This window comes from Ambystoma mexicanum, chromosome 5q, assembly GCF_040938575.1.
Source record: "Ambystoma mexicanum isolate Mex_15411 chromosome 5q, UKY_AmexF1_1, whole genome shotgun sequence".
NCBI classification, from domain to species: Eukaryota; Metazoa; Chordata; class Amphibia; order Caudata; family Ambystomatidae; genus Ambystoma; species Ambystoma mexicanum.
The window spans coordinates 882,992,549-883,019,400 of NC_090933.1; the positions used below are offsets into that span (position 1 = coordinate 882,992,549).

The 26,852-nt window shown below is 49.7% G+C and overlaps 1 protein-coding gene across 3 annotated transcripts in view; it reads left to right on the forward strand.

The window, feature by feature from the left end:
* DPY19L4 (dpy-19 like 4) overlaps nucleotides 1–26,852 on the forward strand; it is a 1,351,687-nt gene that overhangs the window by 1,231,490 nt on the left and 93,345 nt on the right. For all 3 annotated transcript variants that reach the window (XM_069621372.1, XM_069621373.1, XM_069621374.1), the window contains one exon: nucleotides 5,305–5,463. In XM_069621372.1, the coding sequence (XP_069477473.1) occupies nucleotides 5,305–5,463 (159 nt within the window). The remainder of the gene's footprint in view (nucleotides 1–5,304; nucleotides 5,464–26,852) is intronic.

Consider the following 26,852-nt stretch of genomic DNA (forward strand, 5'->3'; position numbering starts at 1 on the left):
TTGGGCGTTGAAAGCTTTCAGGCTTTGCTTTTACCTGTTTTTTAGTTGCGGTTCTTCTTTCGTGCAAGTAAGGCCGTTCCTCTACTGATGCCAGGACAGCCTGAGTGTGAACAGGGCAGGCAGGCAACAGGGGAGGCCTGGCCCAAGGAAAAACTCAATCCTGAGTGCAAAAAACCTTGGGGGAGCATGTTGTCCCAATGAGGAGCTGTGAAGATCAGGTCTCGTGCTTTCTGACTGGAACAGAGTTCCAATGCAACAATAATCCAATTTGGAATCCCAAGAATAGGTATTCCGAGCAACAAAGGAGAGGGGAAGACGGGTAAGGCAAAGAGGGGTCAGATTTCACTGCGTAGGCAAGGAGCAGAAAGGTAGCCGCTGGAGTGGCACTGAGGGTTGAGCAAGGAAGGACTTCCACGGAGATTGAGAAGGAAGAAAACAAGAAAAACTAGCATTACCGGCAACAAGGAAGTTGCAACGCATAGTGATGCGTAGGAAGGCCATTCTTAGCGTCTGGGTTCTGAAGCTCCTCCTCCTCTGCTATGGCAGAAGCCGAGCGTGGGGTGCGTGGTGGCCATATTGTGGCTGGCAAGTACACGCCATAGATTGGTTGGCAAAGGTTTCTTCCGCCAGCGATCCCAAAGGGACCCTGGGCGGTTAGGAGCTCTAACAGCAAAGGTTGCTCACATGCCTCTAGGTTACCTATGGCATGCAGAGTAACATCAGGAGGTGGTGGTGAAGAGTTGGAGGAGATGATAGCAAGAGGAGAAGATACTTGTAAGTCGGAAACAAAAGTAACATCTGGAGGTGGTGGAATCAGGTGGAAGTACTAACATCTGGGGAGGCAGTATCAATGGCAAGAGGAAGAAGAAACCAGGTTTTCTTATTGGCACAAGACCGATGGAAGAGGCAGAATGAGGCGCAAAACTTGGGCAGGGAGAACAGAATGGTGGGGAACGTAGAAACCAGGAGAAGCTGGGTACTACCTAGGTAGAAAGGGTGCCACATGGCTAGCTAGGGTAGAGTCTCCTGGTCCTCGAAAAGCTTGAATGCTATCGGAGGTTGGCCAACACAATACAGAGATCTCAAGGAGCTGAACCGGACATGGTTTTATTGCAGACTCTCTTCTTAGCTAGCTGTGAGTATAGGAACTGGGAAACTCCACATCTAGGTAACTGACCAAGGGGGTCTGGAAACCCAAGGACAAGAGGTTGAGTGACTTGGAATTTGCTTGCGCAGAGAATTGGTTTCACTTTGGTATTTTGATTTATTTGCTCACTGTGTAAACAGAAAAGCCTAAAATATACCTCTGGTCTCCAGTTATTTGTGCATCCCTCTCAGCCTTCTTTGACTTTTGGATCTTAGTTGGGTCATGCAGCAACTGATTGAACACTGTCCTACATCTAAGTTGAGTCCATCATACTGTATAACCAAAGTCTCCCCCAGAGCTACTCTGGGTTTAGCAAGCTGGAATTTGTATCGCATTGATTTGGTGGACATTCCCACGAGGGGTCGAGCCCTTGTTTCCACTGGCTAAGAATGGCCCTCCCAGGCTGATCCTATGGGAAGCCTGAAGGTCGGCCGAACAGTTGGGTTTGAGGTCAATATAGGGGCTGGCATCCTTAATCAGGACTTCCATTGTATAATTTAAGTTCTCCTTTTTAAGGGGGACCTGGTAGCCCAACTAATATTTGCAAGCCATATACCCCAATGGAGCCCGTGGAGACGCTGGAGCCAGACAAAACCTCCCCAAGGAGGCTGGCAGTGATGAGGAAGGGGGACTGCAACCCCTAGCTCGCCCACAACATCCCGTTGTGAACCTGGGCTATCGGGTTCAAGGGAGGAGTTCTCCGTAGCATAGCAGAGCGACCCAGCAGTCCACTTTAGATTCCTCCATCACAGGCCAAACTCGGGCCATATTTTGTGGAGAAAGGTAGACTTCTCTGTCAAGGGGGTTGGTCAGCCCCAATACCATTTAATGATCCCTACCCAATTTTGGAGGGCTGTCCGAGTCTTGGCTCATTCCTGCCTTTCCGCTGGGCATCAGAGGAATCGCAAAACCCCAGGACCACATCCCCAGCAATTTGTTATGGCCTGGAATACAATAAAATATATTCAGAGATTCTGTGAGGAATGCCCTGTCTGGCATAAAACCTGCCAGGATGTAGGCGATGGCAATGAAAATCTTGGAACCAGTACAGCCTTGTCATGCTAGATTATGCCACCAGTTATCCAGAGGACTTCACCAAAAGTAATAACAGCCAGTCTGTGCTCAAACATATAATACAGTTTTTCTCCCAAGCAGGGTTTCCCAACAATGTTTTTATGATCCACTTGAACCCCTGTTATTTCCTGATTTATGACAAAGTTGAGAAGTTTGTTGCAAGTAGATGCCCTCCGCACCTCCATTTGCCATCCCCAGACTGATAGGATTGTGCGGTTCATCCAGACCGTACAGAACTATCTTCAGGCGCTGGTACCTGCAATGTGAGGAATTGGGACAAGGTACTTCCCTGGGTCCCGTTTGCCACTAGAAAGATGCCTCATTCACCCACTGGCTATTTTTCCTTTCAAATTAGTTTTTGGAAGGGCTGTGTAGTTTCAAATATAATTTTAAGTGTTACTGCAATATTGGTCGTGATTACAGGCTATTCAGACTTTGTCATATTCTTTAGCTTGAGAAGCTTAAATAACTGTTCGGCCTAAGACATGCGATCATCATGCAGTCTGGGTGACACACTTGGTGGCAGTCACTTGCCTGGGGATAAGATGATTAAAGTGATTTTTGTTGTATTTTCCCCCCACGGGTTTGAATAAATAATCATCCTGTTAGAAGCAAGTAAATATTCTCAATAGTAATTTGGCCTTGAAGAAATGTAGCAGCATGAAAGGTTTATACACACATTGTTTTTGCAGATTATAACCCTGATGAAGACTTTGCAGTAATTAGTAGTTTACATCAAAACCGATTTGAAACAATTGGAAGTAATTATTGAGGGTTTGGACACAAAGGTTTTAGAACCAACTTTTTCCTTCATCAAGAACAAAAGGACGTCCTTCATAACAGAACAGACACAATTTCAGATGTGGTGTATTGTTTGCTTGAAGAGAATTTTCACATTAATGTATGTAGATGAAATTGATAGTGGGGTTGTGACACTTGGACTAAATGTACTATGGCATTGTATTGTTTGTATAATGTATAAGTATTTCAGTGATTATTGTTATGCTGCTTGTTAGAAATATTTTAACTCAAGATTAAAATGATTGAATAATATTGGTGTGATTTCTTTTTTTAAATTATTCTTTTCCCCATGTGCAATAACGTTCTGCATATATTACTTTGTTCTTGGTTTGCACATGGGTGAAGGGATAACTGCACTTTCCGAACGCACTTCTAAAGGAACAAGCCACACCTGTGAGACATAAGTAATTAATAGGTAGGATGATGAGATAATTAGACAAACAAAGTCCCAGAAGCGTAGTTAGGTTAATCGTGATACTGTGAAACCATTCTCAGTCCACAGGAGAGTAAGGGCCATCACCCTATAGAAAGCACCAGATCTCTGCCCACTTTGAGGAAGTAGGAGAGTGTTCCAATGACATGTTATGTACAAAAAGAGAATAGGTGATAACACATCAGGAGAGGGGGCGATGAGGCGAGTGGACTAAGGAAAGGATGGAGGAGAAGGGACAGAGTATAAGAGTGGAGGAGGGAGTAACGTGTGGAGAAAGGAGAGAATAAAAGACTTGAGGTTGGAAGAATATCTGCAGCAAATGAGTAGATGAAAAAGGAAAGCTTGGAGAAGGGCCGAAAGGAGTAAGGAATATTCGGGCATAGGTGGAGACAAAGAAGTTGCCTTGCTCATTGACATCTAAGACCGTTAACCAGACCTTTGTACTGGCTAGAGGCCAGATTTGGGAGGGTTGCCTGCTGGTGGCTGAGATACCTAGACCTTGCAGTGGGTTTATTGCCAGTGAAACCCAGGGCATGTGGTGGGCTCATTACTGTAGAAAGCCAGAGCCTCTGGTAGGCTCATCGCAGAGAAAACAAGAACCTGTGGCGAGCTCAATGCTTTGTACAACCAGAACCTGTTCATGACAATATACGTGTTGCTGAAGGGGGTAGTGGGGAGAGCAACTACTAAAGAATTATGCTGGGGCACTTGAAACTCTGTCTATGAGTGGCTTTTGTAATCCACAAAAGGGCGAGAGTATCCTTGGGTAGAAACTGTTGGACTTGGGCATTGGATAGACAATGGCTTGAATTGTTGCACACATCTTGTAAGAAAACATACTGGTGCTTTTTTACTTAGACACCCTTTCCCATCTGTTTTCATCCCACCCCTACCTGGAATCAGAAAATAAAACACTTATGATACTAACCATCTGGCTTTTCAATGTCTTTGTAGCTGTACTTGTGGCAGCTCCCTTTCCTCAAGACTTCTCTCCTAGATGCAGGCAATTTGGCCAAATAGGTGCCCCATCACTTACCTCCACTTTCTTGGAAAGGTCCTCAAAAAGATCCTGACAATCCACCCTTAGGATTGCATCAACCATCACAATTTTCCATACTCCTGCAAATCAGATGTTGGTCCTCACTGCAGTATCGAAACTGCAACTGATGACCTTGGAATTCTGGACAAAGGTGACCCAGGCCATCTACACCTAGACCTCTATGAATTGGCACCCAGAGTTCAAACAATACTGTTTATCATGAAGCCCTTCTCGGCATCCAATTGGGTGTCATAGGCCGTGCACTCAGCTGATTCACCTCCTTATTTGCCAACAGACAACAGTATCAAGGTTTTATGGGAATGTGTTCAGTTGATGTATGGACTACATCTACAACATGTTCATAGTGTATGCCAGTGTACTGTTGTAGAGTGATGTTCTGTCTGGGCAGTAGCACCCTTGTATCCCACCCACAGTGATTCCGTGTGTAGATTGAAAACCATTTGGGAGGTAATTGAACCATGGGGCAATCTGTAGTGTGCAGGGGTGGGAGTGGGTCTAAATGTACCTGTCAGAACATGCTGTTCCTACAGTTCTTCACTCATAATTGATCATGCTCATTGTTATGTTGTTGTCTAAACACAGTGTAGCTAACCATGGAACGTGCAGCTAAGTAGTCTTATAGGGGTATAATGTAGCAATTGACCTACCAGTACAAACTGGGTATCAAAGAGTCCAGAATTGTATAGTCTGTCATGGCAAATTGTTGTGAAATGTGTCTCTCTTCAGCACATGTAATGATACCATTTTTGAAAGTGTTGATAATTCACTGCATTGTTATACAATTTGCAGGTTTATCAAATCTACGCCATGAGGTCTGCAGAAGATATATACAAAATATTGATATCGTACAAGGCAAATTATGTGGTTATTGAAGATTCTATCTGCAACGAGATGGGAACAGCACGAGGCTGCCGTGTTAAGGATTTATTAGATATTGCAAATGGCCATGTAAGTAGTCTTCTGAAAATCCAGCCTTAATGTGCCCCATGCATCAATCTAAAGTGAATCTATTCACAGGACAGTTGGGTGAGCACGGCCCTTGTCCATGGTTGAAATCGCTTGTCTGCACTTAAGTGAACCGCTTGTACTTCTGGAAACATGTTTCTTCAAATCAGAAGCATTTTACCTCCTCGCTGCTTTTTCGATTGGTTAAACAAAAATGTGACTACCCTGAGACTAACTAGTTCACGCATGAAAGACAATTCAAGACGCTGCATTTGTCAAATCCTGTTTTTTTTATTTTATTTTTTATTTAAAATGATATAGTATATATTTAAACTTGTCATTTATAGAAATTACAGTATTGTCATTAATTCACATATTAGAATATTCTGATTTTTAGAGGAGCAGCAATAAACACAGGAAAGAAAGAAAAAAAAGAAAATAAGAATAAAAAATATTGAAGAATAAATTAATTATGCAATTATTTCAGTTTGTCAAGTTCTAAAATATTGTTCAGAAATGGAGAGATTGTGAAGCTAAGTTTGTTTGCATGGCCGTTCATTATTCTGGTCCATCTGGTTATTCTGGTCAACTTGCTGCGAAGAAATTTCAAAGAAGGCACCAAAGAGGGCTGTCTTTTGGGCTACTGCTGGACATACCATTATAAGATGGTATAACGTTTCATGTGTTTCGAGATCGTGGCAGAAGCGACAGTATTGTTCTGTAAATGGTATTTGTCTAGACATGGCCAGATAAGTTCGCGTTTGTATAGGGTTCAGGCTGCTCTTCATATAGATGTCTCGTATCTTGCCGTCTGGAAATATGGACAAATAATTTGGTAGTTCTTTGATGGCCAGTTTGTCGCAAAGGAGTTGGTGGTTCATCCGGTACACTGCTTTCTCCTTATTTGTCTTTATCCAATCATTCCACATGAGTTTTCTTTTTGCATTTCGAGGTCATAAAATTAACATTTCTAAAGAAATATCCTCGTAGGCCAGAGTTTTTCATAGCTTTGGGATGCTTTCGTAGAATTTGCATGGCTGGGGTTTTCTCATCAGACAACGTTTTGCGAAAAATGTCTAATTGCTTCCATAGAACAATGGAAGCTAATGATTGATTCTGCATTTTCAAAAGGGTAGTCCAGTACCTTTTAAACCTGCACATTGACTATTTTTGCTGCATTGTAGAGCTTTCCTAAAAAGGCGAATTTAGAAATGCCTTTAAAACAGCACACTGACTGCTTATGCTGCATTAATCTTTTCAAACCTTTATTATTGCGTGACAAGGAAACAGGGAATCAGAACATCTGTACATACAGTAGTGGGGTTAGTACATTTGCAGTATTCATGCGAACATTACATACAGTGAGTCATTGGGCTCAACATCAGCTCCGAGGGTTCGGATTGGTCTTACAACAATAGGCGACTCAAGGGAATGTGTTGGTGTTGAGTCAACGGTCTCTTCTTGTCTCAGTTCAGACAGAGTCTGCAGGTAGGTTTGAAATGGTGGCCATATATCTCGGGGTTTGCAGTTAGGTGGCTGCATGGTTATCCAGCGCTCCTCCGTATTCGCTGCCCAGGTAACAGCACAAAGCCATTGTTTAATAGTGGGTATATGAGGTTGAAGCCATAACATAGTATACATCGCAACGCTAGTAGCATACATAGACTAGCCAATCTGCGGCTGGGTCCTTGGATTGATACAAACTCATGGAACAGGCAATTCAGGGGGGGCGATTCTATATTTCGCTCAAGCATCTCTGATAAGGCAGTACAAACATCAGTCCAGTACTCGGTGAGTTTCGGGCATGCCCAGACCATGTGAAGGTACCCTGCATTTTCAGCGTGACATCTGGGGCAGAGAGGTGAATGATCTTGAGACATAATGTGCAGTCTGGCAGGGGTATAGTGATACCTCTGTAATGCCTTAAAGTGAATCAGACGGTACTTGGCGTTCAAGGAGACTGCACGGGAGCAACTCCAGATAGCATCCCACCTCTCTTCAGTTATATTGATGCCGAGGTCTCTGCTCCAGATCTCGCAGAGTTTAGTTAGGGGTTTGTTACACTGTTCCTGAAGTTGTCGGTATAGTCTAGCCATCATGCTGGAAGGACCAGTTGTACCGGTCACAGCTGCAACAAAGCAATCATCTGTTGCCTGTGCAGGAAATTCAGGCCACCACTTCTTAATTGCACGCCTCAGGCCGGCGTACTGAAGCCATCCAGATGGGAACCCTCCCAGTTTCGGACGGACAGCTGCCCAGCTAATAAGTGTGCCCCGTTCAAACGTGTCCCCCAGTTTAGAGTAGCCAATCAATGCCCATTGGGCCGCCGTGGTCTTGCTAGTTCGAGGGAATTCCGGGACCAGGTTCCAGAGTGGTAAGTCATGCAAGAAAGGGTGGGGCCTCTTGGCCCTTCTCCGTATTTTGTCCCAGGCCAGAGCAGTAATGTGCGCAAGGCCGGATACACTGGAGCAGTCCCTCTGGGGGGCTGGGGGGGGATTGGCAGGAAGAGTGGGCGCAGCTCCTTAGTCGGCTGATAGTCGCTCAATCTTCACATGTGGAAGAGGTGGGCCTACAGCTGTCCAATATGCCGCATAAAGTGCCTGTGCTGCAAGCCAATATAGCTCAAAGTCAGGAGCCGCCAGCCCCCCTTATTTATTTATTTTTGATTTATTTATTTATATAGGGCTAAAGCCTGCAGGCATCAGAGCACATTCCAATGAGACAGGACCTAAACGAGACAAACAAAAACACAAAGCAGTCAGTTCTGAGGCTAGTTTAATGGGCTAGTCGGGTTTATTTGAATAGCAGGGTCTTTAGTTTCTTTCTGAATTGTATATAATTAGGTTCTAGTTTCAGTGTTGCAGGTAGTTTGTTCCATTTAAGGATACTTCTGCCCGGAAAGGCCTTGCCAAGACCATTCTGTTTTTTAACTGGAGTAGCTTGGAGAAGGCCTTTATTAGATGATCTTAGGTTTCTAGTTGGATCATGCCAGTTGAATTGTTTCTTTAGATAATCTGGGGCTTTGCCGTATAAGCATTGATGGACCATGGTGAGGGACTTGAATGTGATTCTCTCCTCAACTGCTAGCCAGTGCATATCTATCCTGTCGCTCGTAATGTGCTCTCTTCTTGATTTTCCGGTGATGGCCCTGATGGCGTTGTTTTGCATCACTTGACATTTCTTCAGGCATTTGCTACTTGCTCCTTGAAGCAGGCAGTTGCCATAGTCAAGTCTGGAGAGTATTGTAGCTCTGGCTATGGTGGCGCTATTTTTCTGATTGAGTAGAGGTCTGATTTTTTAAAGTAGTTTTTGGTAGTACTGACAGTTTCTTTTCAAATAATTTGTATGGGCTTTAGCTCCTAGTGAGGCCTGTAAGTAGACTCCCAGTGTCTTCACTTTTTCTGATATTGGTATTTGGGTGTTTTAAATACTGAAGGCGGAATATGATGGATTGAGTTCTTTTCTGGCATGTGCTGATTCAAAAATCATGAGTTCCGTTTTGGTACCATTTAAGCACATCCAGTTTTCCTTCATCCAGCCTTCGATGATATTATAAATGGATGTCAATTTTTCACTATCTTGTTTGTAATCGCCGCGTAGCTCGAAAATCAGTTGGGCATCGTTGGCGAAGTTAGTGAAGAATATGCCTAGTTGTGTCAACATAGTGCAAAGGCAGCGCATATATAGATTGAACAGCAGGGGCGAGAAACTGGCTCCCTGTGGAACTCCACAGTCTACTGGTTTGGTTTTAGAGGCCTGGTTTCCCCAGACTACCCTAGATTATCTGTCTTGTAAGAATGATGATATCCACTCTGTTGCTTCTTGTGAGCAGTTTCCTGAGGTTTCTAAGGCCTCTCAGAGCTTCTTGTGATCAAGCAGATCGAAAGCTGCCGAGAGGTCTAACAAAATCAGTAGACCCAATTTACTCCTGTCCAATATGCCTAACATCTCGGTCTGCAGATCTAGCAGTGCCGATTCAGTACTGTGGGCTGTTCTATGTGTTCTAACCAGAGTGGACCACTTAAGCCTGATTGCCCCGGAATGCCATAAAAAGCTATTGATTACGGATCTGAGTCTGGTAAGCAGGGCCGTGCCTGGCCATAGGGGGACATTTAGGAAACGATATAGTAGTTGGGGCAGTACCACCATCTTGAGCAAAGACACTTTACTGTAAAGATTGATGGGTGGCTTTGCCCAAGTACGCAGTTTAAGACTAAGCATCTGCAGGCATTCCCCATAGTTACTTTCATACAGAGAGACCTGGCTCCTCGTGACGATGACACCCACATACTTTAATTCTTCCGGCGCCCACAGGAACCCCATGAGGTCAGCAGGTGGTGTAGTGGCTTCGGTTAGGGGGAAAAGATCGGATTTGGCCCAGTTGACCTGAAGGCCTGAGAGCGATCCATAGTGGACAACATCATGCATTATAGGTGCAAGATTACGTTCTGTTTTTTATATATATATATATATAAAAGAGCGTCATCTGCGTAGAGAGAGACAAACTCGGGAGCCCCAGCCAGCCGTATCCCCCTTTGCAAGTGTTTATGGCGCATCAGATCAGCAAAGGGTTCCATAGCAAGCACAAAGATAAGTGGCGTCAGAGGGCAGCCTTGTCTTGTCCCTCTACTAATATCAAACAGAGGTGAAAGTAGACCATTAGTATGTACCCTGGGGACAGGTTTGGCATAAAGCAGTTGTATCCAGGACACAAACCGGGGGCCAAAATTGCATCCCTCCAATACCGCCCATTGGAAGGACCAGGATACTGAGTCGAATGCTTTCTGTACGTCTAGCATGGCCGCCACAGCGTTCGCTCCGGGGTCAATTTGGGGAAGGATGTTAAATAGCAAGTTAAGGACTGTTGAGCGGCCAGGCACAAAGCCCGAATGGTCGGGGTGTATCAGGTGGACCATATATGGGGCCAGTCGGAGGGCGAGCACCGCGGCAAATATTTTAACATCACTATTTATCAATAAGGGACGATATGATTCTCATTGCGTGGACGGTTTCCTGGGTTTAAGCAGCACCGTTATTACTGCCTGCTTCAGTTCAGTGGGCAGCTTTTTTTTTTTAAGGCAATCCTCGTCCCACAGGGCGGCCAGGTGGGGGGCAAGGAGACTTTTGTAATTCTTTTAGAAATTAATGGTAAGCCCATCCGGCCCAGGGGCTTCATTGGGCAGAAAGGTGTTGATAGCTAGGGCGATTAACTCAACCTCCATCAGACGGTCCAGAGCATCCCTACTTTCATCTGAAAGGACAGGCAGTGGTAGCCCATCCAGAAATGGTTCTACCTCAGAAGCCGGGGCCTCATCGCAGCCCGCATACAGCTTTGCATAGAAGGCGCAGAATACTGTGTTAACGTTCCCTGCAGTGTTGCCCATCAGTGTGAGTCATCAATAAATAGAATGTTGCATCTACCCCCTTTCTGACGTACCAGCTTGGCCAGTAGGGACCCCGGCCTCTCGCCCTCCCCGTATTGTCTAGCAGCTATTGGATTGTCAAAGAATTTTCACTCCCTCTCCACAGCCTCCTTGAAACTATCGAGAGCCACTTTAATAGTTCCTAGAGTTGTGGCCTGCGGGTCTACACTAGAATCATGAACCGTGGAATAGAACGTGTAACCTCAGGTCTGCGGATGCATCAAACGCATGCGTCGACGCCCTAACACCTGTCAGCCTATCAAGGACAGTGCAGGCTGCTCTAGACAAAAGTTGGGGCCTGCTACCACATCTGTCCAACTGGAGATCTAGAATGGTGTTGAAATCCCCCCCCCCCCCCCCCCCCCCCAAAGGACCGGGACCAAGGGGCTCAGCATGTCTACCAATTGTGTGTAAAGCTCAGGCTCATCTGTGTTGGGGCCATATATGTTAAGCAATATTATTTCCCTTCCAACGAGTGTTCCAAATAACAGCACGCACCATCCCAGTGGATCAAAATGAGTGTCTTTGGGCGTATATTGAAGCGATCTATGGATTAGGGTCATCACCCCACGGCTTTGGGTAGAATGTTTTGTGTAAAACATTGGATGCTTCAGCTTTTAGCAAATATCTCACACCCAGCAGCCTGTGCATGTGTCTCCTGCAGATAAAGGATGCGCGTCTTGTGCTGCTCTGCGTATAACTGCAGTCTGCCCATCTTGGAGTAATTGCTTAGGCCCCTAATATTCCAGCTCATAAAGTTTACAGAGTCATCCATAGTTGCATCTCAGAAGTTGAGGAAGCCCAGACCAGTATTGGTCCGAGCGGTGCTGCCCCCAGGGTAATGTCAAGTAACTTTGACGTCGCTCGATGTCCCTACAACCTATGCCAAGCATTTTCTGAAACCCGATAACACCCTGTGCCCACTACCACCCCTACCCCCCCTCCCAATTAGGGGGGTGAAAACCATGGATAACGGTAACAAAAAACATTGCAAATTAGCATGGGGGGGCTGATAATGCATTACAACACCACCGTACCACAGCAGCATAGGTGCAAACGTAGCTAAGGCACATATTAGAAACATTAGTGAGACATCCGCAAGTAAACTTTACCAGTTGAGGACCACATGAGGGGCGGCGTCTAAAACTACACCGACCAAGGGGACTGTCCTGTATCGACAACCAAGAAGCATTAACTGTATGGGGGAATGTCAACCAGGAAAGTGCTGTTTAATGTCATAGCGCCTCAGTTATGGTAAAGAAGACCTTCCCAGAGTGTTCAATGTGCAGCTTTGCAGGAAACATCATAGCGTATTTGACATGGAGTTCACTGAGCCTCTTCTTCACTGCAAGGATGGATTTCTGCTCGTTTTGTACAGCCACAGAGAAATCGGGTAGAGGTGGATTCTACTCGAGCCAAGTATTAGTTCCCCCTTAGCTTTTGTGGCACGGAGCAGTGCGTCCCTATCCCAGTAATTTAACACCGTAGTGATAATAGGGCGGGTGGGGTGCCTGGTTTGGGCTTCGTCATGGGTGAGCAGTGGGCATGCTCTATCACAAAGTGCAGCGATAGCTTGGGGCCATCGAGCAAGGAGAGGAGTGTGCGCTCCACATAAGCCTCTATATCACTGGGTAAGTTGTCCTCGGGCACACCAATAGTGCATATATTGTTACGCCGGGACCCCAACTGTAGATACTCATTCTTTTTGTTAATCTCCTGCACCTGCTTACTAAGGGTGGTGAGGTTGAACCAGAGTGTTATTTCATCTTCAGCCACGCCGACTCTGGACTCGACCTTGGTCACTCTAGTATCCGTCTTCTCAATCCGGGCCTTAATAGCACTGATCGTCCCACTCATATTGTCGAGCTTAGTGTTAAGGGTTGTTAATTCCTCTCGCATGTAATCCATGATTTTCTGCATCTCAGTAGGTTCCACGCTGCTAGTGGGGGCTGAGTTGGGCGCGGGTTCATCAGGGGTCCCAGGGTCTCTGGGACCAGCTTTCGTAAACATACTCATGGTGCTTTGTTTCTTACTCCCTCCTCTCCCCCCCCCCCCTCTCCTTGGTCATGGTGGCTCTGTAGAGCAGGTGCTGGCAGTAATGGTAGTGCTGTAAACTTTATAGAGGTACCCCCAGTTCAGGAGGGGAGAGGAGGAGCACCCCTCGGAAGATGTTAGCGAGTATTGAAGGCTTCTGCCCCCATCAGGCAGGGAGCACCAATTGATCCACAGGGTTATCAGATATAGCAGGGTTGTAATAGTGAGCGTTTCAGCGTAGCCAGGCTTAGAAGGCCCCTATGTCACTGCAACGTAGAATCAAGAGGAGCTAAATCAACCACCACAGTAATGGAAGCCTCACAGCACTGCGCCACGCTTGCGCATAGCAGGTGTCCAGTTGGCAAGTATCACAGATTGTTCTAGGTGCTTTTAGGTAGAGTGGAGCAGGGCAGCAATCACCATTGGGGTTAAACACGTGTGTGCCGGTGCCAGGTCTAGGGTAATAATGTCTACTGTTATTTAGCATCCAGTGTTTAGGGATATAGTTCGGGTCACCCCTTATGAAGTTGAAGATGGAATGCAGTGTCTCATAACCGGCGATAACAACTGCAGTATCCAGACATCCGTTTAAGGTCACTTACCAGCCACAGTCAGTTCAGCCAAGTCCACCGGCACTGGAGCAGTCCTTGTGCACAACGTGACAAGAGATCGCCACTACAGCCACCACTAACCAGTCCACTTGGCAGTTGAGGTAAGAGTCACAGCCAAGGTCTCCAGACCTCAGCACCGATCCGGGGCCCAATCAGGGAGCGGATCGATATGACGTTTGTGGCCAAAGCATGTATCTGAGGCGGGTGAGGGTCGCAGAGCGTTCCAGCATACGACGTGTAGCAGTGTTGGGACACTGTTTATGCCGGTTTTGGTTTACCGGTAGCACTGCCTCATGGGAGCCGGTGACGGACCAGACAGGGCTAGGACTACATGGTGTCGCGTCCGGTTCCACAGGGTGTCCTCGCCCGCAATCATGGGTTTGTGTCTGCCCTCAGCCCAGGCCCCTCTGCTCCTCGCCACCGTATTAATGACCACACCTGGAGCCGGGTCCTGTGCCCGCGATCTCGTGAGGGCACCTTCGCCTTGCCTGCCGATTGCATCTGGATACACAGCAGAGACGGAGGGTGCCTCAGGGACACAGCGGTGCTAGCAATAGGTAGGCAGGCGCTTGACTGCACGCGCCCCTCTTACGGACCAGTGGGCAAGGCCTGGAGCAGCACTGCAGTGTTGCTGGGGTAGGGATCAGCTGGGATTCACTGGGTTTTGTTCGTCCGTGCTCTTAGAAGGAAATTAGGTCCGATGTACGGAAGTTGCCCATCCACCGTTGCCGCCGGCACCAATCTGGCTCTAGTGATGAGGAGCGACTCTGCCGGGCCGCTGTACACAAAGCCGGGTCACTGCTGTAGAGGTGGGTAGACCACATGGGCCGAGGCAGAACAGCTGGAATATGGGCACAGCACCAACCGAGGGCAGGCATTCGCTCGTGATGCTCCTCACGCTGTTTGGATGACCGTTGAAGCAGTCATGGGTGCTCAGAAAGCGTGATTAGCTGCTGTGGATTAGTAGCAGGCTGCAGAGCCAATCGGTCACACGCCCATCTTGTCGGCGCTCAACAGAACCCCTCGTTTATGCTGCATTTTAGTGCTTTCCTAAAAAGTTTAATTTAGAACTGCCTTTAAACTTGCGTATTGACTGTTTTTGCTGCATTTTAGCACTCACCCAGTCTGGGTACTTAAATTCTGCTTCCCTGAGCATATCCTGTTTAAAGTGCCTCCTTCATCTGCGCCTACTTGGCTCGCCTCCTTCATCTGCGCCTGCTTGGCTGCTAGGCCACCTGGTGAGTTTACTTGTGCACTATTCAGCTTCCCTGTGTGTCTTCCCCTCCTCCTCCGGAACATGGCACTCTCTAACTTCCCTATTTATTCTAACTGCCACTCTATCACCTATCCTATCTCTCACGAAGTCTGGAAGAAAATAAGATTAAAAATCTCTCCTGGCCTCTGATCCAGGCCTACCTATTGTCGATATCCTCTTCTCTGTCCCCTCCCCAGACCTATGGACTCCCCACTTGGTCTAGACTCCCTCCCCTCCTCACCCATCAATTGTGGCACTAGATGGGAATTGCTCTTGGCATACTTCTCATCCTCTAGGTGCATCATTAATGTCTATCCCAATGGCACTATCATGGCCCAAGGTTCTCAACCTACTCTTCTCCTCTTTGACCAGCGCCTGCCCTCTCTCATTGACTTCCTCCCTTCTCCTGCTACTCCACCTTCCACCTCCCCTCTATCCTCTTCATCACCACTGACGGGAGTACCACGCCCTTTTACCCTTCCTCAGAAAACATTCAAAGTGGTAATAAGCTTCACTTAGCTACTCTGAATGCTTGTTGTGCCGTCAAACACTCCTCTGACTTCTGTCTCCTTAAAGACATTCATCTTGACAATCTCCTTCCAGAGGGCTACAAAATACTCTCCAAACCCAGGTCCAACTGCCCCAGAGGTGGAGTGGCACTGATTTTCTCAGAGTGGCGCCCTGCTTCTATCATACCTGCTCGATCCTACTCTTCTTTTTAATGCTTAGTCTGTAGGCTCGGGGTGTCTCCTACACTCTCAATCACCCGCCCTACCATCTACAGGACCCCTGGCCCTATCCCTCTCTTCCTCGCTGAATGGGCCGACCTCACCTCCTCCCTCTTGACCTCTTCTTCCAAAATCCTCCTCCTTGGTGACTTCAACATCTACCTCGACTCTCATGAATCAGCCCCCTCACTGTTCTGTGACCTCTGCGAGTCCCATTCCCTCCCTCTCGCACTATTCTTCCTTACGGTCCAACCCACTCAGCCGGACACACTCTGGATGCCCTCATCTATGGAGACATCTCTAACTCGGTCTCCACCCCCCTCTCCTGGTCTGACCACTCTCCCCTCTCCTCTCGCTTGGGGCCCCTCAGCCCTCTGCGTGAACCGCCCCCACACAGTCAGCCTCCTTTGCCATCATTTGACCGATGGAGTGTCAGTTGCTGCTTTTGCTTGCACTTTCACTCCCCCGCCCACCACTGCTTTCGATTCCCCCTCTGACTTTCCTGCTAACCTGCACCTTGTCATCTCAAACACCCTCGACATCCTTGCACCTGTCATGAGGATCCACCTGAAACCTGCCTCCAAGTGCAACAGCTGTTATGACTCAGATCTAGCGTCTCCGAAATGTAAGTGCAGACCTCGGGTTCATCCTCTGACTAACTGGCCTGTTGCTTGCTCCAAATGTAATATCGTTTTTATATCTGCTCCAAGAAGAGGGGCCATGCCCAAGCCTGCATCTCTGGAGCCACTGATAACACGGCTGAACTTTTCAAAATCTGCAAAGAACTCGCCAGTCCAACTGCACTCTCCACCTCTCTTCTTCCTTCACAGGCCCTCTGCACTGCATTGGCCTCACATTTCTCATCTTAAACTCAGGACATCCTGTCCTCCCTCTCCACCACCTCCACACTCTCTCCCGCCATCCTGCCTCCCTTGGCTCCCCTACCTCTACTCCCTGCACTCTCCTTCCTCCTGCCCATAGCACCTGATGAGGTCTCTAATGTTGTCTGCTCTATGAAGGTCTCATCCAAACCGGTGCTCCCCTGCTCTTCTAGAACCATTAAGGACAACATCTCCTCTCTCGCCCCGGCTCTTGCCGATTTCTGCAACCACTCCTCTGCCACTGGCTCTCTCCCTCTATCCCTCAAGCACTCCCTTGTGCACTCTCTCCTAAAAAAGGCATCTGCTGACCATTCCTGCCTGGTCAACTATTGTCCTATTTCCACCACCCCCTTCACGGGTAAACTGATGGAAAAGTTGGTGCTCCCCAGATGATCCTTCAGACTGAACTTGCTGGTTGCGTCCATAACCATCAATCTGGATTCTGGGCATCCAGAGGCACGGAAACTGCTCTCCTGAACACCCATGAAGACCTCCTTGCAAATCCTGACTCTAACTCTCCTTCTGTTCTCATTCTCCTAGATCTCTCCTCTACTTTTTTGACATGGTCAAACATTCTTTCCTCGTAAAACGGCTCTGATACCCTTGGCATCACGTATCGGCACTGGACTGACCTCTTTCCTCACTAACCGCCCCTCCCAGTTGCAGCTAGGCCCTTTCTCGTCCACCACCTCACTCTATACCTGTGGCCTCTCCCAGGGCTCTATCCTATGGCCATGGCTCTTCAATATCTATCTTTCTCCTCTTGCTCACCTGATCTCCTCCTTCTCTCCTCATTTCAAGTGTTACGCCGATGACGCACAACTTTTTTTCAAACTTCCCTCTACTACCTTCTCTTCTTCCTCTCATCTCTGGTTGCCTGACCGCTATCCAGGCATGGTGTGCGGCTAACAACCTCTGTCTTAATGCCAGTAAGACAGAGATCCTTCTTATTGGCACACCGGCGCCCCTGTTTCCCTCCTTCCCTCTGCCCCCCTCCTTGGGCCCTCCACCCTCATCTTCCCTTGAGGTCAAAAACCTCTGGGTCATCTTTGACTCCTCCTTCTCCTTCACCCCGCACATCTTGAACCTTGCCAAGAAGGCCCACTTCCAGCTTCACCTCCTGAGAGGCATTCTCCCTTTTCTCAGAACCTCAATGTTTTCAGAGCTCTGGTCCTCTTCCTCAACCTCCCCCTTTCCTCCCTATGCCCCCTTCAGCTAATCCAGAATAGCGCTGCAAGACTTCTCCTTGGCTTCAAGCCCATGGACCGTAGCTCTCCAGACCCAAAATCTCTCGACTGCCTCCCGGTGGCCAGAAGGATCCAATTTAAGACCCTCTGCATCATCCACAAGACTTTCTGGGGCCTGGGACCACTCTATCTCCAACTTTCTCAACTAGCTACTTCCCTGCTAGAGCACTCTGCTCCTCTAACTCCAACTCTGTCAAACGCTTCTCCAAGTTGAGAGTGTGGGGCAGATCTCTCTTTGGCTGGTGCCTCCTGTTTGGAACAGCCTCTCAGCCCCTCTCAGACTTGAGACAGAGGTACCAAGCCCCTGCCCAGTCGACACCAGCAACCACCCCGCCCACCCCAAAGCTCTGCCTTGCGGGCCCCCTTCCAGGCGGCTGTTCAACCCACCCATGAGATTCACCACCCTAGCACTTAGCCAGTGGTTCCCACCTTGGCACCCTCGGCACGTCCCACCTGGGCTCTCACCAGTGTTTGCCCATACCTTACTCCCTTGCCCCCTCTTCCCCACGATTGTATATTCTGTCTTTTGCCATTATTATTTCCTCCCCTTGTTCCCTCTCCACTTTGCCTTGTGGCACCTTGAAACACTATTTTGTTGTACTGGCACCTAACAAATGCTCAATAAATAAATGGGGGCTATTTCTTCATTCTGCCTTACATTTTATTATCATTTGTCCTGCATGTATATATTTTATGGAATATTAACTATTTAAAGTGTCCAGATTTGAGAACAAAATGAACATTAAGACCGATACATAGATAATTGGTTTAATTAACTAAACTATTGATACTGGTTTAATTGTTAATATTCAGGATAAGTCTATCTTGATCAGAAAATCTGGTTTCTTGCCTTGCGTTTCTTCATTTCTCAGTTGCACCAATTAGCATATATTTTAACCGACCCAATAGGATGGTATACATGGTGAAATATCCATAAAGTTGTGGTTGGCAAATGAGGCTCAACTTTTTTTCAAACTTCCCTCTACTACCTTCTGTTACTGAATGTAGTTATTGTATGGCTAGCAGTGTACTGGTGTAGTCTCTAACATTTTGTCTCTCTGACACTTTTTGTATTAGTTTATCAGACTGATTTGCTTAACAGGACTGCACTCTTATCTCTCACACGCACATATTTATCGATGCATAACATCATATCATGGCAGTAAAAGAAGGGCCGTTGAAAGTAATGCACTGTTTATGGGTATATGCATAATAGGTTGTTTCATATGTGACCACTGGACGGAGTTTGTAGATTTGAAAGTGTAAGCAGTGCCCTTTCACATGGAATTAATTGCGATGTGATTGCCATATTGACCCTCGCTATTGAACCTCAGCTTCTCCAGCATGGGGTCTGGCATGGATTCACATGCTCATGAATATTCCCCGTCGTCAGGCTGGGAATCCTCGGTAAAGAAAAAACCAGTATCAGTTTCGTTTCTGATCTGTCTTTCGTAGTAGTAACCAATCGCTGATCTCTGCGTCATACTGACCACAGCCAATGACTGCCCTCTACCCAAGCCCCGCCTCTGGCAGCCATCTTCAGATTTTTACCGCACGTTCATGTGTTGGGATCCTCGTGCTATTGCTCTCGAGCGTTAGTGCTATTTTTTCACGTTTTTTCTCAAAAACTTCGTTTTTTTCGGTCAAAAGAGCCTCAAGCTCCACCGACTCTCCATCCGATCAACGGGGACCCGTGTCGGATTCGTCTCTACGCCCCTCAAGGGTGAAGATTCGTCGAGCTACGCTTTTGGAGGACTCCAGAAGTTTCTCAGGCCCATCTCGGTCATGGCCCAGGAGAAGGAAAGCTCGACGCCCGGAAAGCTGTTCAGGGTCTGCCCTGGATGCAAGCTGCAGAATGTCTTTAAGGAAGACGAACACTCCTTTTGTCTTTACTGCCTACATAAAGACAAGACGCACGTGGAGAAGGACTGTGCGTTTTGCGGCAACATGTCGGAGCGGACCATGAAGGACCGCCATCAACGTCTCGCCAACTGGCTGGAAGGGAAGAGCCCGTCCGGCGAGAAGAGGAAGAAATCCGAGCGGTCTTCTAAGACCTTTGAGGACGCCCCGGCGACGGGGGTCCAACATAAGGCCAAGCACCGCGAGTCCGCTGGCACCGGGAGCGCCGAACGGTCGGGCTCTACGGGCGCCAGGCAGGGCGCACCCTCCCCGGCTCCATCAACCACGAGCCAACGCTATGGGTCGGGTAAGAGGAAGGCCGAGCACCCGGCGAAGCTCCTGGAGAGGCTCCGGTCGAGCTCGAAGGCGGAGGGGGAGCGAGGCAGTGTCCCCCCCCCCCCCCTCAAGGAGAAGGCGGTGAGCGCACCAAGGATGGTGAAAGCCTTAATCCATCCGGCCAAGGCCTCTATCGAGACAGTCGCGGCGGCCCTGGCTCAGCCTGTGGAGGCTACGCCTGTGGTGGCGACCTCGGGGCTCAGAGTCTCCCTGCCACCGCGGAGGGAGTCCTCTTTTATGCCCATCGACAGGACCCCCGTGAAACCTCCGACGGAGAAGAAAAAGGGGGGGCAGGAGGTCGCCGTGGATTCGGCCTCAACCTCTGAGGAAGAACTGATCGAGGTCTTAAGCCACGGCGTTGGCGTGGAAGAAGACCAGCCCGTCGGGAGGGATCCCGACGCAGGAGACGACCGCCCGTCGGATTCCCCTCTGCCAGTGCCGCAAGACAACTCGGCGGCCATTTTGTTGGCTATACAGTCCTTATGCTCAGAGATAAGGACGAGACTGCCGTTACCAGTGGAGGAACCACTCCCGTCAGGGAACCCGGAACCAGGCCCTTCGGGCAGCCCCCCTCCTAAGAAAAGAAGGATTCACCCTCCACCTCCTTTTCAGCCGTCGTGCCCCGTTCAGCCCTCCTCCCCGTCTCGAGGGGATGATACAGGGACTGACACGGCCGCGACGGGTACGGGCGACGAGGTGTACGACGAGGATCTGCCGTCGTCTCCTCCCACCCGGGCTTCCCCGCCCGACGAGATTGGATCTTTTCACTCCATGATCGCCAGGGCATCCGAGCTCTTCCAGCTCTGCCCTGAGGAGAAGGAAGGTTTCCTTTATCAGCGGCGCGAGGCCAAGAGGAAGACGGTCCTTGCGGTACCTCTACTGGACGATATTGGGATGAGGGCCTCGCCCTCCTCAAGAACCCATCCACGACGCCGGCTAGAAGAGACCGGTACGAGAAGAAGTACCGGGTCCCGGACGCGGCCCCCTTATGCCTCCGGGCACAGCCTACCCCGGACTCTGTCGTCTCCGCGGCGGCCAGGAAGAAAGCGGGGGGGGGGTGTGGCCTCCACATCGACTTCCCCGCCGGACGGCGAGGGAAAGAAATTGGACACGATGGGGCGCAGGGTCATCTCGTCTGCAGCGACGACGATTAAGGCGGCTAACGCCTTGGCTATCGTAGCCTGGTACGACAGGGAGCTGTGGTACAAGCTGGCTCCCCTGCTGGACTTCCTACCGGACGACAAGAGGGCGGATGCCGTGGAGATCTTGCAGGAAGGTGACTATTGCGACGGACATCGCCGACACTGGATTTCGCCAGTTGGGCAATGGCGTGTGCCTTAGGCGGCGTGGATGGCTCAAGGCTACTGACTTCCGTCAAGACGTACAGACCAGAGTCCTGGACATGCCGTTCGATGGGAGCAACCTGTTTGGGAAAACAGTGGACGATTCCCTTCAAGCCATTAAAGCAGTCGGCCCGGGCTCTCGGGGTTCTCCAGCAACGGCGGCCGCCCTTTCGGAGCGGCGGAGGAGAGGGCGCCTCCAAAGGTTCCGGCGGCGGATTTTCCACCTACCGTCAAGCGGCCCGTTCGTCGTCTCAGGAAGCTTACAGGGGACGAGGCAAGTCAGGCGGACCCCGCCGTCGTCGCCAAGGAGGTCAAGGCGGCAAAGCCTCGTCTAAGCAGGATTGAACCGGCCGTGGGGTCAGGCCCCCACCGAAGCACCCCGGTGGGAGGCCGGCTGGCGAGCTTCGTCAGCGTGTGAGAGTCCATCTCCACCGACCGTTGGGTGCTGGACGCCCTAGCCCAGGGCCACGCGCTCGAGTTTCAAAGAAGGTGCCCGCGCATCCCCCCGGTGGCCAGGAAAGAGCTTCACGTCCCTTAGCTTCTCCGGGAGGTAAGGGCGATGCTAAGGAAGGGCGCCATCGAACTCGTCCCAAAGAGGCTTCGGGGCTCCGGAGTTTACTCAAGATACTTCCTCGTGAAGAAGAAGACGGGAGGATGGCGCCCCATCCTAGACCTACGACGGCTGAACAAGTTCATCAAGGCACAGAAGTTCCGGATGGTCACCCTCCAGCACGTCCTGGGTCAGCTGGAGGAGGGCGACTTCCTGTCGTCGTTGGATTTGGAGGATGCCTACTTCCATATTCCCATCCTAAAGGGGCACCAAAAATTCCTCAGGTTCGTGGTCCAAGGGCGTCACTATCAGTTCAGAGCCCTTCCCTTCGGTCTACGGTCGGCACCCAGGGTATTCACCAAGTGCCTTGCACCAGTGGCGGCGCAGCTGCGCCGAGAGGGGATCCACGTCTACCCCTACCTGGACGACTGGCTCATCCGAGCCAAGACGAGGGAGCTCGCGGTGGAGCACACGGCAAGGACCGTCCAACTTCTCACGGACCTGGGATTCTCCGTGAACTACGCCAAGTCCCACCTGGTACCCGCGCAAGACGCACTGTTTCTGGGAGCGAAGCTCGACACAGTGTCCCTTCTGGCCTCCCCGTCGGAGGAAAGGACCAGGGCCATCCTGGGCAAGGTACAGCGGATGTTGGTTTCCGACGCGGCCAAGGTGAGGTCCATCAAGTCCCTCCTCGGAATGATGTCTTCTTGCATCTACCTCATTCCATGTGCAGGCTCCGGATGCGCCCGTTGCAGGAGTTCCTGGAGGCGCGCTGGATCCAAACGACGGGCGGCTTCGAGGAGAGGATCACACTCGATGAGAGTTTCCGACGAGCGATCCGGTGGTGGGGCACCCGCGCGCATCTGACGGCGGGCATGGACTTCCAGGCCACCAGGAGACCGTGACCACGGATGCCTCCCTGGAAGGGTGGGGAGCGCACACCGAAAATCTGCACGCGAGAGGCCTTTGGCTCCCGACGGAGAAGTCCCTCCATATCAACGTCCTGGAGCTCCGTGCAGTGTTTTGGGCCCTCAGGTCCTTCCTTCCGCCCCTCAAGGGCAAGGTGGTGAGGATCTTCACCGACAACACCACCACCATGTTTTACATCAGGAAACAGGGCGGAACCAGGTCCCCAGCACTGTCCAAGGAGGCGCAGGACCTGTGGCATTGGGCCGTCGCCCAAAGGATGTTTCTGGTGCCGTTTCATCTGGCAGGGATAAAAAACACCATCGCCGACTCACTCAGCAGGGAGCTGCGCTCGTGCCACGAGTGGGAACTATGGCAGGATCTAGTGGATCGCCTCTTCCGACGGTGGGGCACACCCCAGATCGACCTGTTCGCGACGGCGACGAACTCCAAGTGCCGGAGGTTCGCCAGCAGGTTTCCCCAGCCGAGGAGCATGGGCGATGCTTTCTCGTTCCCCTGGGAGGGCCTGTTCCTATACGCGTTCCCTCCATTGCCACTACTGATCCGGCTCATCAACCAGCTCAAGAGGTCACGGTGCAGGATGATCCTCGTCGCACCTGCGTGGCCGAGGCAGATATGATTCCCGGACCTTATGGACTTGTCAGCGTCCCCGTCAACCAAGCTGCCAGTGGACGCGGATCTGCTCTCCAGGGAAGGAGGCGCCATCCTCCACCACGACCCGAAGTCGCTGAACTTGCAGGCCTGGCTCCTGCAGCGCTAGAGTTTGGAGGATACGACATACCGGCCGACTGCAGAGAGGTTCTTGCAAAGGCCAGGGCGTCCTCAACTCTTAAATGCTACGGACACAAATGGAAGAGGTTCTCTGTCTGGTGCCACGCACAGAAGATTAACCCTCTAAGGATTACGGCTCCCCAAGTACTGCCGTACGTGTTGACGCTGGCCAAAGCTGGACTGGCACATGCGTCCATCAAGATTCATCTTGCTGCGATCTCCCGATACACCAGAACCATGGGGCGGACGTCCTTGTGGGCTCATCGTCTGGTGAAAGAGTTCATGAAGGGACTGTTCAGATCGTTCCCGCCGGTGAAGGCTCCGGCCCCGGCGTGGGAGCTCAACGTGGTGCTGACCAAGCTCATGGGACCTCCGTTCGAACCTCTGCACTCGGCCCTGTTGAAGTTCCTGTCGTGGAAAACAGCGTTTCTTGTGGCCATCACCTCCGCACGACGGGTGGGAGAGATCCAGGCCCTTTCCTGCAAGGCCCCGTACTTGACTTTTCACGACACGAGGGTGGTGCTCAGGACGCACCCCTCCTTCATGCCCAAGGTGCCGTCGGACATCCATCTCAACGAACCCTTGGTGTTGCCTGTGTTTTTCCCATCGCCTTCGTCGCCGGCTGAGAGGACTTTGCACTCGCTGGATGTGGCTAGAGCGCTGAAGTTCTACGTGGACCGCACAAAGTGTTTTCGGAAGACGTCACAACTCTTTGTGAACTTTGGACCTGTCAATCAGGGGAAGGCTCTCTCGAAGGCTTCCATTTCCAGATGGCTCTCCAGCTCTATCATGTACTGTCACCGGTTGGCAAACCGACCGCTGCCTGGCCGTCCGAGAGCACATTCCACCAGAGCGATCGCAGCTACCACGGCGTTCCTATCTGGTGTGCCCCTGCTGGACATTTGCAGGGCTGCTACGTGGAGGTCGACGCACACCTTCACGAAATTCTACTGCGTCGACCGGGATTCCAGGGAGGAGTCCAGGGTCGGCCAAGCAGTGCTGCGCAACCTGTTCGCCTGAGGTGAGCCTGGTGAGGAGGTAAGATTGCTTAATGTTGAGTTTGATGTGATGCTTAATGTTGAGCCTTTGCCACCTCCCGTGGTTGTGCATGTGAGTACTGCTATGTATTCTTTATTCATGAGCATGTGAATCCATGCCAGACCCCATGCTGGAGAAGGAACAAGTTACTTACCTGTAACTGTTGTTCTCCAGCATGGGTCTGGCATGGATTCACATGCGGACCCTCCCGCCTACCCCTCTGCGGCTCTTCACTTGGTCATACTGCCACTTCACGTTCTTCCAAATCTGAAGATGGCTGCCAGAGGCGGGGCTTGGGTAGAGGACAGTCATTGGCTGTGGTCAGTATGACGCAGAGACCAGTGATTGGTTACTACTACGAAAGACAGATCAGAAACGAAACTGATACTGGTTTTTTCTTTACTGAGGATTCCCAGCCTGACGACGGGGAATATTCATGAGAATGTGAATCCATGCCAGACCCATGCTGGAGAACAACAGTTACAGGTAAGTAACTTGTTCCATCTACTGCCAACACACCATTAATTAAGAATAACTCGCTTCCAGCTACTGAAGCAGAATTCCCTGGAATTATTCATATCCGTCAAGTTTTGAAGGTGGGAACATAAATTGCTGTAACATAGCTATATCCGATTTTTAGTGCCGCTGGTGTTTGATAATGAACATGGATTATTTTGGATCATAGAGTTGCTGTCGGTTTGTCTGCACAGCCCTTGCTTTCATACGCTGTTTACAAAAGCAAAAATAAACTTTTATTTTTTCAAATATTTTTTACAGTTGAATTGACCTTCGCTTAAACAAAAAAATGGCAATGCTTACAACAAGTGGTATAGAACAGTTTTAAGAGCCACAATACATTTACGGCAGTGACTGATCAAGTTTTATATTCGCTGGGAGGAATTGTATGAAGTGAATTTCCTCCTTTCCTCCTTTCTTGCATCTTGCACGTAACTTGATAGATGATTCCAACCTAAATGGCAGAGCTTTGCAGTAATTAATGGCTGCTGGTGTTTCAGGGTGGTTTCCAAAGTAGAATTGCAGTGGTAAACACACATGGCTGGTCAAGGTGCTGACCCTCTGCAACTGCCACACAGATTCCTAAATTTCTAAATGAATTTGGAAATGCCCTTATCTGAGTTCAGATCCCCAACTTGTCATGTCTTTCCCTCTTGCCTTCCTCTGAGAGAGGACTTGCTTTCCCAATCGGAAGGCATGGATCTCCTCCATGCCTGATCAGTCTCAGCCTTCATACGTGACTGCTAAAAGGCTGAGGTACAGGGTATATCTGCCTGAAGAGGGTCCCGGATGGGTAGCATGTCAATCTACTTTTATATGTGGTGGAACTTCTTTTCTTCAAACCACAAAGTAGATGGCATGAAGTTACCAGGAAATTCGTATTAAAAATTCCAAGTTTAATACAAAAATGTAGAAAATGCACAGTACACTGACATCCGGTGCAGGTCAATAACATCTGAGACATTTCACCTGTTCAGGGGTTGTAACTGTAACTGTGGTGGCCATCTTGGACTCAATGTGTTCTTGCCACCATACATATTCATGATATATCAGAATTCATTATTCAAATGGATTGTGTCCTCCAACGTATTCCACATCTTTGACATGTAATGTCCACAGCTGTGCTGCTTCGGAAATTTTTCGGCAGAAGGCGTCCTACTTCGATGGCGTCGGTTCGATGTCCCTCGAAGGCCTCCGTCGAGGGTGACGCCATCGGATGTTATAAGTAGGACGCACGGCGCTCGTAGCCTCAGTTCAGTTTTTTCCGCAAATATGTTTGCTTCGAGAACTCGGCTTGCCTCGTGTTATCAACTTCGATCATGTCTTCTTCGACCCCTCCGACCCCGCGGTCCGGCTTTAAAAAGTGCAGGGACTGTAAGTCCAAGATGTTCATCACGGACCTGCACCGTAACTACTTGTGGTGTCTGGGTGAGAGCCACGACACCGACGACTGCGCGAAGTGCTGGTTGTTGACTGTCAAGGCACTGCCTGAGTGTAAGGGGAAGTTGCAGGTAGGTCGGTTATCCAAACCCTGTAAATCTAAGAAGTCTACTGGTCTTTCCACCGACGACTTGAGGGGTGACTCTCCCCGTTGGAAGGAGTCCATGGGATCTCGGTCCCAGAGTGGTTCTCGCCACTCATCCTTGTCGAGGCACTCCCGGAAGCAGCGTCAACGGTCGCCTTCCCAGTCCTAGTCGGATGATGGCTCCGTGAGGAAAGTGGCTTGTCCCACTAAATCCTCTACTCCAGAGGAGTGCGAGGCATTCAGGGAGAAAATGTTGGAGATTTTTCAATCTCAGGGCACTGGCCCGTCTGCGCCTTCGGTTGAAGTTG